At 37.2% G+C, this 12,562-nt stretch overlaps 1 protein-coding gene across 1 annotated transcript; it reads left to right on the forward strand.

The window, feature by feature from the left end:
- Window positions 1-2,432: 2,432 nt before the first annotated feature.
- Window positions 2,433-4,006, forward strand: LOC140230989 (uncharacterized). Its single transcript, XM_072311134.1, has 2 exons — window positions 2,433-2,713; window positions 3,319-4,006. The coding sequence occupies exons 1-2, from the start codon at window positions 2,433-2,435 to the stop codon at window positions 4,004-4,006; spliced, it is 969 nt and encodes a 322-aa protein (XP_072167235.1).
- Window positions 4,007-12,562: the final 8,556 nt, after the last annotated feature.

Below are 12,562 nucleotides of genomic sequence, written 5' to 3' on the forward strand. Positions count from 1 at the left end.
ATGCAACTGCATTCGGAGCAACAGTAAAAACGTGTACTCTCTTTTAGTGTGTACATACTACATTGTAATGTGTGTTGATATCTGGTACTATTATTTTTTTTTTTTTTGCATACAATATGAGCTTTTGTATCGGTGTACGCATTGAAAATTGAATGCAGAAATAAAACTAAATTGAATTGAACTGCGCTGAATGTGCATCACTTCACTTTACTGTTGGCCCAAATGCGGATCTTGCGTAATCATTTTCACGAAATTGTGCCCCCAACGAGCGGGACTTAATGGGTGGGACTGGGAAACACGGCTACGTTACTGACGTGTAGAGGGGATATTTTTCAACCCACATGGTGTGTTTGGTCGATTGGAAATGAAATATACATCATCCAGATATAGCCAAATTTGTATTAAGCAAATCTGTCTCTAGGGTTTTGCCTTATTTGACAAACATATCTACTGACACACTGTCTTTACCACAAAGGAGAAAACTAGTGATCTGAAAAGGTCGTGTAACCTTGAAGTTTACACATTCATCTCATCATATCGGACGAACTTCAGACAAACAATTGTAAATGCTCTGTAGCTCTCGTATGTCAATCACGTTGACTTTACTATCACGCACACCGTGAGACTGAACCACTTCACAAAGTTTGTAAAATCGCCTTGTGTCAACAAAAAGAAAGAGAGAGAGAGATCCAAGATATGATAGAAAGTACCACTGCGAGATATCGAACACATACTTAAAAACGCTAAACACAGTTAACATCGAACCATTCGTCGGAGGGTTGCTGACACAAAACGATCTCGAAAGGAAAGAGGGACCTTTTTAGCGCAACAGACCGCTAAGACCGGTAAGTTTTATAGTGCATGGCACAAGATCAAGGGAATAGCAGAGAGTACTTTTGCGTCTTCACCAAAAAAAAAAATATAATAATAAAATAAATAAATAAATAATGAAAAAAATACTTGAAACTATACAGGTGAAGTTCGTTTCCCTTGAGTGATGACGTAGGGGGTCCGTCAGTAATTCAGGAAATATATGTATGTATATATATATATATATATACATATACATATATAACTTGTTTATATATATATATATATATATATACATATATATATATATATATATATACGTATATATATATATATATATATATATATATAAATAAAGGTTATTCACCCTGCTCTTTGCGATGAATGAAATTATGATCATTTACGTGCATGAGTTGTGTAAATTGTGAAGCAATGTAAATTTTGTCTAATTCATATTCTCATCTCACACAAATGTCAGTGATATAAATGACATCACAGAGACAAGCAAAGAAAGAAAAAACGACCTAGCTGTTGTCTTTGTTTCCAATACGCTGCCTATATCACATTTAGTGTTGATATTGCAATTTGGGTCAATTACATCACAAGTAATGTCAAATAAACGGATTTGATAAAACATTCCTTTCAGAAACTGTTTATACATTGTACCATCAAAATATGAATAATGTAGTCTGAAAAGGTCGTATAACTTTGACGTTTACACATTCATCTCATGTGGGACGAAGGTCAGGTTCACAACTTAGATGCTTTGTAACTATCGCAAGTTAATCACGTTTACTTTACTATCACGCCGCCGTGAGATCGAACCACTTTACAAAGTTTGTAAGATCGCTGTGTGTCAACAAGAAAGAGCCAAGATTTGATAGAAAGTACCAGTGCGAGATATCGAACACATACTTGCACTCAAAACGCTAGACACAGTTAACATCGAACCATTCGTCGGAGGGCTGCTGACACGAAAGGATCTCAAAACGAAAGAGGAACAATTTTTCGCGCAACAGGGTGTGCATTGGTAAGCTTTACAGCTCATGGTACGAGATCAAGTACAGCTACAGCTACATATCCATAAGATAGCTTTGCTTCTTCATCAAAGAATTTTATACACTTGTTTTGAAACTATGCATATGAATTTCGTCTTTCCTTGAGTGACGACATAGGGGATCGGTCATCGATTCAGAATGTATATATTATATGTATACATGTATATATATATATATATATATATGACTGTGTGTGTGTGTGTGTGTGTGTGTGTGTGTGTGTATGTATATTTGAATTTTTGTATACGTTTAAAATTCTAAAGGTCACTACTGGGAGATCAGCCGCTCTAAAAAAAAAACTACCAATCAAAATGTCATCTACTTAGATCACTATCGTTCATTAGATTTGTGAAACTCTACATTTTTATTCGAGCTACAATAATGAAAGAGCAGTTTAGATGCCGAAAATGGTTACCATTTATTTGATCATTTCAAGAAACCAGTATTGCAAGATTTCTCTTGTCTAGTGAATGTTAACTTTCTGCTATTGCGTTCGAGGCACTTCCTTCTCTCTGTAACAATATCTTGTTTAACTGCTTAAAAAAACTTTGCAGGAGCAATAAAATGGCCTCTGATGCAAACATGGCAGGCGGTGATGGAAACGCACGTGTCATCATGTGGTGCGTTCCCCGCTCGGTATCGACAGCGATGACAAAATGCATGAGCTTCGTTGACGGCGCCGAAATCTGGCTAGAGCCGTACGTCATTTCCAGGATGGCCAGGGAACTATATAAATCCGATCCGCTTCCTCTTGATATTGATGGTAACGAAGAGGTTTACCTGGATGCAGCGAAAAATTTGAATTTGGGCGTCGACACACAGAGCTTCAATCTCGATCTATTTTCGTAAGTCTTTTTTTTTTCCGAAACGTACCACGTCTGTATGCAGTTCTGTATGGGTTCCATGACATTAACTCCTGCGAGAATTGCTCCCATGAAATATTTGCACGCTAAGCCAAACATTGATTCTTCCCACCAACACAATCTTAAATCCAATCCTAATTATCACATCAAACCAAACCTAAACCGTTATCACAACCCTAAACTTAATCCTAAGTCCTTGGACAAAATAGCACTTGTTGCAATTGCAAATGGCGTGATTGCGTCGATTTTGTTTAGTAAGCTCAGTAAATAAAAAAAAAAATGGAATTAAAAAACAGGAATGAGATCGAATACTCACGATTTGCCTTTCCTCCTAGACTCAAACAATGTCAATGTCTTGCAAAACCTAAAGAGCTATTCCGAGCGAACTTGGACTCTTAATCTAATATACAATAACCCTTTAAGTAAGTCGATATCAATCAGGATGCAATGATATGTTATTCATCTTCAAATGTTATTTTTCATTCTGCATAGTCAACATCTTAAGCGTTGTATTTTGATTATCTTTAATCGTGTATGAGAAGACAAAGAGGATTCATTACTACAATCACTCCTGTCCCTATCCGCAGACCTGTCAAGCTAAAGCAAAACTTCGACTCGATTCTTCCCACCACGAAATTTGTCTTCATCAAAGACATGGCCACCGGCATGCCTCCGAGCCGATACAAGTACCTCCCTGATCCATCCAGTGGTTTTCGACATTGCTTCCTTATACGACATCCTGTGAAGGCGTACAAATCTCTTCGGAAGACATTCCTGAAATCAGTAGAAGGAGTGGATCCAGAAGACCTACCATGGGGCATACCGAAAGTGGACCCGGAAAACTTCCATATTATGGATTTTGCACCGCCCCCGGAGGAAGGAACGTTTTACGCTTTTAGGGAAATCCACAAATTGTGGTGCCACATTCGAGAAAACGTCGATAGCAACCCTGTCATTGTCGACATCGATGAACTCATGGAGGATCCGGCAACCATACTTCCACTGCTCTTCCGCGCACTCGGTATCCCGTACTCCGAGGATTATCTAACTTGGGACGCCTCATCCGATGTGGTCCGTAAGTGGCACAGTGTCTGTTCGAACGTCCTCGAGGCTCCGCGTTATAACCTGTGGTTTGCCAACGCTTTTAAGAGTACTTGTTTCAAGCCTTCCTCCACTTCCGCTTCTCTTGACGGGGTGACAAAGGATATCAAGGAGGTTACCGAGGAGGAAATGCCGTACTACGAGGAAATGTACAAGTTTAGAATAACCCCTTAGTAAGTTCAGGACAGTAATTACACCTCAGCTAAAAAATAAACTTATTGACTTAGGTTTGCGTCATTAATCATGGTATTCCTCGTGCATGTAATTTCCCCCACTTGACAATTTCCTATAATACGAGCCTAGAATGTGAATTACAGGAATGAAATATTGTTACATCCTTCTTTTGCTAAACATGAGTTCCAGACACGTTTCAATGTGACCATGACTAAAATGCTGTCAGATTTGAAATCATATTAATATCATTTTCAAAGATATCATTACAGGAAATTCTTGGTTTCCTGCACAGACCAACAGCTCTTTAAAAAGTCGTATCTACTTCCACATACTCAGAAAGACGTATGGGAGTTTGCAAAACGCAGAATTCTAAATTTTTAGCTGAAATCAGAGAAATACAGTTCATGATTAATTAAGCCATTACGAAATCCATTGAACGCGTAAGATTCATTAAAAAGTGGGTAAATTAAATGTAGACCTAAGTAGCAACCGCTTGCTACACAATTACGTAAAATGTGAATTAATATAGATATCAAAGTGTTTTATAGAAATGGAATAGTGGTAACCTTGTTTATCCTTTGTTTGATAGACATGAACTTCAGACTCGTGTCAGTGTAGCTATGAATACGATGCTATCAGATTTTAAATCATTACATGGTACTATCATGTTCAAATATATAGTATCGCACGAATCGTTGGTTTGGGGAAAATCAATAGTTCTTTCAAAAGTTATCGTAACTCACTTGTCACTTACTCAGAAAGATAGGAGCCTAGTGTAGAGTCTTACATTTTTAATTGAGGAATTCCATTTCATAAGTATTAGTCTTTATGAAATGCAAAGAATGCATAAGATTATTTGATTTGATAATGTACATCACATTACTCGACTATTTTACTACTGTTATGCCAGAGGAGATATTGCTGCTACAGATCTTTACATTTAAGATGATTCATGTTTCATGAGCCAGATATGTATGTATTCTGCTCAAATTCTGGTTTTCATTTACTCCTAAGAACTCTTAATACTGAATTACCGAAATTGTTTTTATGGTTTAAGAGTTATAGATTATCACTTAACTTAAAAAGACAAATTTTATTTATTTTCATAATAAGAAGCATAAAAATGAAATGCAATACTTGAATATTACGGTGGATGGCATATAATTGGAACAAAAAGAAAGTATCAAATTTCTTGGAATATATATAAATGAAAATATGAAATGGAACACTCATGTGCAATACATCTCTGATAAAATGTCTCGTAACATTGGTATACTCCATATAAGCTTAAGTATTATGTCCCTAAGAATATTTTGTTCATGCTTTGTAACTCGTTGATATCGCCGTACAGTTCATACTGCAACATTGTATGGGCAACTTCAAAAAGTCACATTACTATTACTTCTACAAAAGAAAGCTATACGTATATGCACCAGCCCAGGTTATCGAGACTATTCAGATCCCTTATTCGCTGAATTAAAAACACTCAAGATAAATTACATGAATTTTTTGCAAAATTCACTCTTTGTGTTTCGCTTGCATAATGGTCACTTGCCATCTTCTTTCTTCTCATTATTTTAATCAAACACGGACATACTACATTCTTATCCCACAAGACAATCTGATAAATTTCATTTTTATAATCCTAAAACAGTGATGGCTCTGAAATCTATCAGACACACTGGACCCGATGGAATTCTCTTCCTTCTGAAATTCGAAGGTTAAAGTCCATGTATTCTTTTAGGAAAGCTGTAAAAACAATGTTGCTCTCTGGATATCAGTAACTTCGTTGTCATTGTTAAAGCCCGGTCGCACAGCGCTTTACGGCTTAACCACGGCCAAAACACGTCAAAAAGTGGTCTCCCGTGAAGCAGACGATGTTGTTCGCGTTCATGTCGAGTTTAAGACGAGGTACGGTCGATTTATAGACGTGGCAGGAAAAATCGGAACGGCGTCGAACGCGGTTAAAAAGTTTGAACTGCTCAAAATTTTATTCCGCGGACAACCACGGGCGGCACACGTGGTACAGACGTGCAACACACGTGAAACACACGTGAAAATCCGTGTTCCGGCTGTAATTAAAACTTGGGGTGACGCGGTAAGACGCGAAAATTTAGCGGTCTGTCACGGGCAGAGCACGGTCATCTGACGCGTGTTACGCGTTGGTATCACGGGAAATAGCGTGTGTTTAGCGGCTTATCACTGACAAATGGATTTTTCCGCGTACATACACGTGGCTGGACGTGGTTAGCGATGCTTAGGCAGTTCTTCAGCAGTGGAACAGCCGCCAACGGTCATACCCCGTACAAAGCACGGCCAAACCAAAATTTGACCAACAAATTACCACTTACGACCACGTCCACCAGATTTTCATATCTTTTTGTACGTGATTTAGACGTGAAGTGTTGTGTGACCGGGGGCTTAAAGCAGACAGACCTCTCCTTCCCCTTTCTTTTTGCTACTATCCTATGTCTACGCAAGTCATCCCTCCCTCCTATTTTTTTCTAGGTGTATTATGTATGAAGGCTGCACGCAAGTAGCCCTATTATTCATTGTACGGTTGTATTGCTGATACGTTTCTGCTGTACTAACATTGTGTAAAGACAATGAAGAAAAATATCTTGTTAACAACTGATGTTTATGTATAAACAATGTGTGGCCCCAACAGTGTATGTATATGTATGCTCAAGTACAATGATGATACAGGAACCAATAAAAACATGTAGGATATCATGTACTTGTACATTGGTTACTTATGGACTATTTCACTTGGGAAAATAACAATTGTGAAAATGGATTGTTGTATGTAATGTTACAAAGGATATCCAAACACAATTTATAGTAACGTATGTTTTGACCATTTCGATTCTCGAACATATATACAAACTTTGCATCATTAGAGATTTTTTTTTTTAATCAGTAACCGAATGACACATCGCACAGAAGAACAATCAATATCACATGTAGCCCCTTTGAAGACGAACGATTGCTCCAGATTTAATGGCAAACATTAAACAACCCTTCATCAATGACATGGAAAATCCATATCTTTTATTGGATGGAAGGCTCTTTGAATAAAGCGTTTTCATTTTTCCTCGTTGCCGTACAAGACAATATCTGACTCTTCAGTGATATCATACACTGTAGACTTGATACAATGATTGTGTAAAACTTTTCAATGTCATGCGCTTTAACCACGATAAGGTGATAGGGAGTGGTTTGGCACACTTACATTCTATAAAAATTACGTTTGATTTGATTTGATTTGACTTGTTTTATTCTGTATGAAAATTGATACATAGTATGTCAGAAAAAAAAAAGATACAAACAGATATACGAGTTGTCAATGCCAATGCGATAAAAAAAAATAACAAAAAAGTAATGTTCCAGTCATATCATAACACATACGAAAATAGCGACTTTGCATATTATGACCATACACAATCAAGAGAGAAAAACACTAACAGGAGACCGAGATCTTATACAGTCACTAAAAGTCTAAGATTAAGCCCATCCTTCTCAAGCTGGGGTCATACTCCCTGGGAGTATACTGTTTATTGCATATTCATCTAAATTATTATCCCGCGTAATTATATATTTCTAAGGGAAAGACAACAAACTATAGAAGTTTTGATTTCTTGTTTACGTGTGTGTGCAGATAGGTTTTGAGCATGTGGTTTAGTTCAGATATTGGGTATGCAACGTATGATTGATTTCTGGACTAGAGAAAAAAACCGATATCATTCAATTGAGAGGTTACCGAAAATTTAAGTTTGTTTGACGTAAGGTATTAAGATAATGAAGACTAATTATATCTCTACTGCACTACGGGAGATCACTCGGGTAAATTTGACTAGTGTTCCGGCGCGTCTACATTCCTCACAATATAGATTTTTCCTTTTTTTTTTTTTTTTTGCGACTCTGACAGTTGTTGCCAATTAATTGTTCTTCTGCAAATTAAATGCAATTGGTGCCCGTTGCCCTCTAACACCTCTTTCAGTCTTCGCAAATTTTACCCAAGATCTCGCGGGAACTGTCGGGTGACGCTGTAGTATGACAGGCATCGCTGGTAAAATCCCGGGAAGCATTCCAAGGTCAGCACCTATAACATTATGCGGGCCGTTTTGCGCATGCGCTGTAACGCGTGCTTGCACTGCAATGATAATGATAATAAATAGATAGATAGATAGATAGATAGATAGATAAATAAATAAATAAATAAATAAACAGATGAATAAATAAATGAATAAATGAATGAATGAATTAAACAAAATAAATAAAAAACTGATAAGAAATCAAAGCGAATATATTTTTTTTCCCACATCCTAGGCTACGGACAATACAGATTCATATCTCGACCTATTGAAAAGAAACAAACAAACATTGTACAGATGGACAGTTTTCCACTATGCATGTTGTTGCGGTAGATCTAGCCCCATTGAGCGCACACAATTTGATTTTTGACGAGGAAGTCAAGTGAAAGAGGCATAAGGTCACCTTTTACGCGCGCAGTGGTAAACTGTCCATCTGTACAATGTTTGTTTGTTTCTTTTCAGTAGGTCGAGATAATGTATCTGACGCTTAGGATCGGTTGTACGACCTTAAGACCGGAAGTGCATGTGACGTCACCAGCGTTGCCCGTTTCAGTCGTACGACTGGGTCTTAGCGCCAGTCGTAGAGATTTGACATGTTGAATTTCCACGACCGGTCCTGGGCTTTCAGCCAGTCACGATACAGTATTATGCAATGAATATAAAAGCGCACGCAATGGGCACTGCGTGCTCTTCCATACTCATCGGTAAAAAAAAAAAAAAAAAAAAAAAAAAAAAAATATATATATATATATATATATATATATATATATATATATATATATATAAGCCAGAAAGGTCGTAAGCCTAGTTGTGTGGTCTGATCGTATAGAGCGTTGCTAGGTCGTACGACCGGGTCTCATGGTCTTAAGGTTGTATAGTCGTGAGTCGTGTAGTGTGCGGAGGGTTTTATATGCAATGTCGCAACATGAAGCATAATAATAAGCTATCGCAATACTACGAGTAAAGGAATACTATGTATCTTGGCACTGTACAAAGGTTATGTAAAGGGCTGCGAAGTGTGGTGTGGCGTTGTGCTGTGACAATGTTGTTCTGGAAAAAGTGTATGTGTTATGTGGGTAACGTATCGTAATGTACATTCTAACATATTTTATTAGACCTAAATTTATTGCTCCTAGAGTCACTGGGACTTTTGGTATGAGTGTAGAATAATCATTTATGACTTAGAATATCTAGGGCACAAGGTACGATTTTCTTTTGTTCCCTTTAAAGGTATTTGTAAGAACTTTGATGTGCACTATTGTACATTGAAAAGAGATCCAGACATCTTGCCCATGATGCTTTAATGATTTTGGGGTTGTAGCAATTTTGGGGTTTTCAGGATAGTCATCTGACGACTACTGTACTGTGTTGGGTGTGAATGAACTGCGGGGTTTAAAGTGAAGGGGAAAACATCGTGAATTGTAGCAAGACAATTAAATGTGTATCTATGCTTATAGAAACAATCTGAAAATATGAATAATTATATGTCTTAAAAATGTCTGTGACACAGGGATTCGCGAGATCTTATGATAAGTCCAGGATTTATTCAACTGAACCATCCAACCGACATACGGCATGCAGAGTCTCCATCTCTGGGGTTCATTTCATTTCATTTATTTGTTTCCACATTCAAATAATACTAAATAATTGCAAAGTATATTGCATAATTGATTCCTACAAACAGGTGTAAAAGTGACATGTCGTGAAACACTGATACAAAATAATGCAAGCAATAATAATACAAAAGTATGATACATGTACATCTGCTCCTACAAACATGTATAAAGATACATGTGATTTACATAGTTGGCCATCATGAAGTCACTATGAATTGAATACTCTCTGAAACTGGTCTGTAGCCTTTAAGCTTGTTGCCTTGCTAAAGGGTTACGGGCTGTCGAGCGAGAGTACATGCAGGTCGCATGCTTGACTTGTACTTCAGCGATGGATATTGACACTGATCGGCTCAGTGGATACTATAGGTTTCACAGCTACAGGCTTCCAAAATCATTTTACCAAACCATTCTTCTCGGGCTATCTAAAAATATCATGGATATATGTGAAGCTAGGTCACATTTTTCAAGTCTACATACCACAGCAACGTATTATATGGGTACTTTTTACTCTTTAGGATTTTAGCTAGCCTTGTCTGCTTGGAAGGATCAAGACTTCAAGAATATTTCTTGTTTGTATCAAGCGAGTTATCACTAGAATGATTTTGTTTTGCTCTGTGATGATGGACTTACTTGCAAGATGTGTATGTTTGTTAGTTTATTCAAGTGTGACTAATTTGTCTACCAGTGACATTCTGTCCCGACAACTTCAAAGCCGTACCGTTTACGCTCTGAAACGCGAGAAATGGACAATGTAGTGATATAAAGAAATACATACTCTGTAAAAATGAGGTAAATCATGAGAACCGTCGTGACAGCATTCCAAATGCCATTCTCACTGACATCGTGTATTCTGCTCCTGCGAATCCGTATGAATGCCTAAGACACTATAAGACTTGTCACACGATGCCATTTTTCTCGAAACAAATAAAGATAGATTTTTGTGTGTGTGTGTGCATGGACTTGTAAAATTTTCTCCTTTTTGCGTTGTGGAGGAGAGTACAGGTTAACAGATGATTGCAAGTGATTACAATCGACCAGCTTATGACATATAAGTAAAGCAACAACAACAAACAAAAGATGTCAATAAAGACCATCCGTGCAACCTTTCCAACATAGTGTACTGACTTCTTTTGTACATATTTGAATATTTTGAGAGTGAAGGAGCGATTAGATTGGAAATGATCTTTGCTATTCGATGCATGAAGTGTACACATTGCACCCTGCTACCGATGATACAGCGCAAACTGTGAAATGTATACAATGTTTGCTGTCATTTGTATCGATCATCTCTTATATCAGGCATCTGTGCACACGCCTTTGCTCACTGCTTAAGTTGACGCAAGGTGCAAATGCATTATTTTTTTCTCTCTCTCACTCACCCCCTCTCTCCATTTACATATTTGAATATATGAACAAATATGAACAAATATGAACAAATATGACAGTGAAATCAATTCACATATTTGCTCCAATAGATTGCGGTATGCTATATCATAGATTATTCAAGGGTATGCCCGCTCACTGCAAAACTAAACCTTTATTACCCCCAATAATAAAACGCTTATTGTAATACATTCAACTCTAAATGTATGTATATAAACCAGAGACAGTCATGAATGTAACACACCTTAACCAGGAGGATGAAAACCCAAACACATATATGGATTGAGTGACTGCAGCAATATCAGTAGAAAGCATCAATGAAAGTTTGAGGAAAATCAGGCAATCCGTTCAAAAGTTATGTCTTTTTGAAGTTTTGGTGCTGCCACTGCTGGGTGAGAAAACTGCTACAGACCATGACGTCACAAATGGAAACAATCCTATAAAGAAAACATACAGAAAATTCGACGTATTATACACCTTCACTTTTCTAACATCATGAAGTATAGCAGTAGACTTATCTCTTTCAGGAAGCAAGGGGAATGATATCAAAAGTCAAGGGAATGTGTACTTTTTACTATAAAATGATATTTTGTGGAGTTTTCTTTACATATCCTCTATCTTTTCTGTATATTATTCCCCTAATTTTAGCTAATGTATAAGATGGGACCCATCCTAGTCAAGTTCTACTTATGATGGCGGTCTCATGCAGTGTTTTTCTCCAGTGATTACGGGATGGTTATAATATGCAAAGTCATTATTTTCTTTAGTGTTGTTACGGAATTGACAACTCATCTGTTTGCATAATTTATTTTGTGTTCTTGCATACTTTGTTTTCATTTTTATGCAGGAATAAAACAAAGCCAAATCAAATCAATTTTTTCTAACTTTTAAAGAATGTTACTGTGGCAAGCCGCCGTTAACGTCACCTTGATATGGTGAAGAGCATAGTATGCCATAGTTCTATACCATTATCATGTCATGTCCAATATTGATGAAGAGTGATTTTCTTCTGTTTGTTTGGTTGACATCGGAAGGCAACGAGGAAAACGGAATAGAAAAAGCGCCATTACAAGAGCTTCCATCTACATCTATATGGATTTGCGATGATATCATTGTGTAAGGTTTAGGGGTTGTTCTATAAATTATTTTTATCGATAAGTCTGAACTCATCATATGCCTTCTAATGGCTACATGTGATATTGATGGCTCGTCTGCCTGAGGGATGTGACGTTCGGTTACTAATTCAAACAGTTAAATAATGTAAAGTTTGTATGCTCTGGGATCACATTGGCCACACCATAAGGAACTATATTGCAATTGTATTTCAGTATGATCCTCTGTGTGACATATCACAAGACAATCCTTATTCCCATCAAGGTTAAATAGTTTGTAATTGACAAGTGTACCCGTTAGCATATCTTGCATATCTGACTCATGAAACATGATTCATCTCAAAGATAAAG

This window comes from Diadema setosum, chromosome 7, assembly GCF_964275005.1.
Source record: "Diadema setosum chromosome 7, eeDiaSeto1, whole genome shotgun sequence".
Classification (NCBI taxonomy): Eukaryota; Metazoa; Echinodermata; class Echinoidea; order Diadematoida; family Diadematidae; genus Diadema; species Diadema setosum.

Bases quoted from the DNA above. Each gene is read 5' to 3' on its own strand.
- LOC140230989 (XM_072311134.1), top strand. From the start codon at position 2,433: ATGGCCTCTGATGCAAACATGGCAGGCGGTGATGGAAACGCACGTGTC. The intron at 2,714-3,318 runs GTAAGTCTTTTT...CCCTATCCGCAG, and splicing joins TTCAATCTCGATCTATTTTC to ACCTGTCAAGCTAAAGCAAA.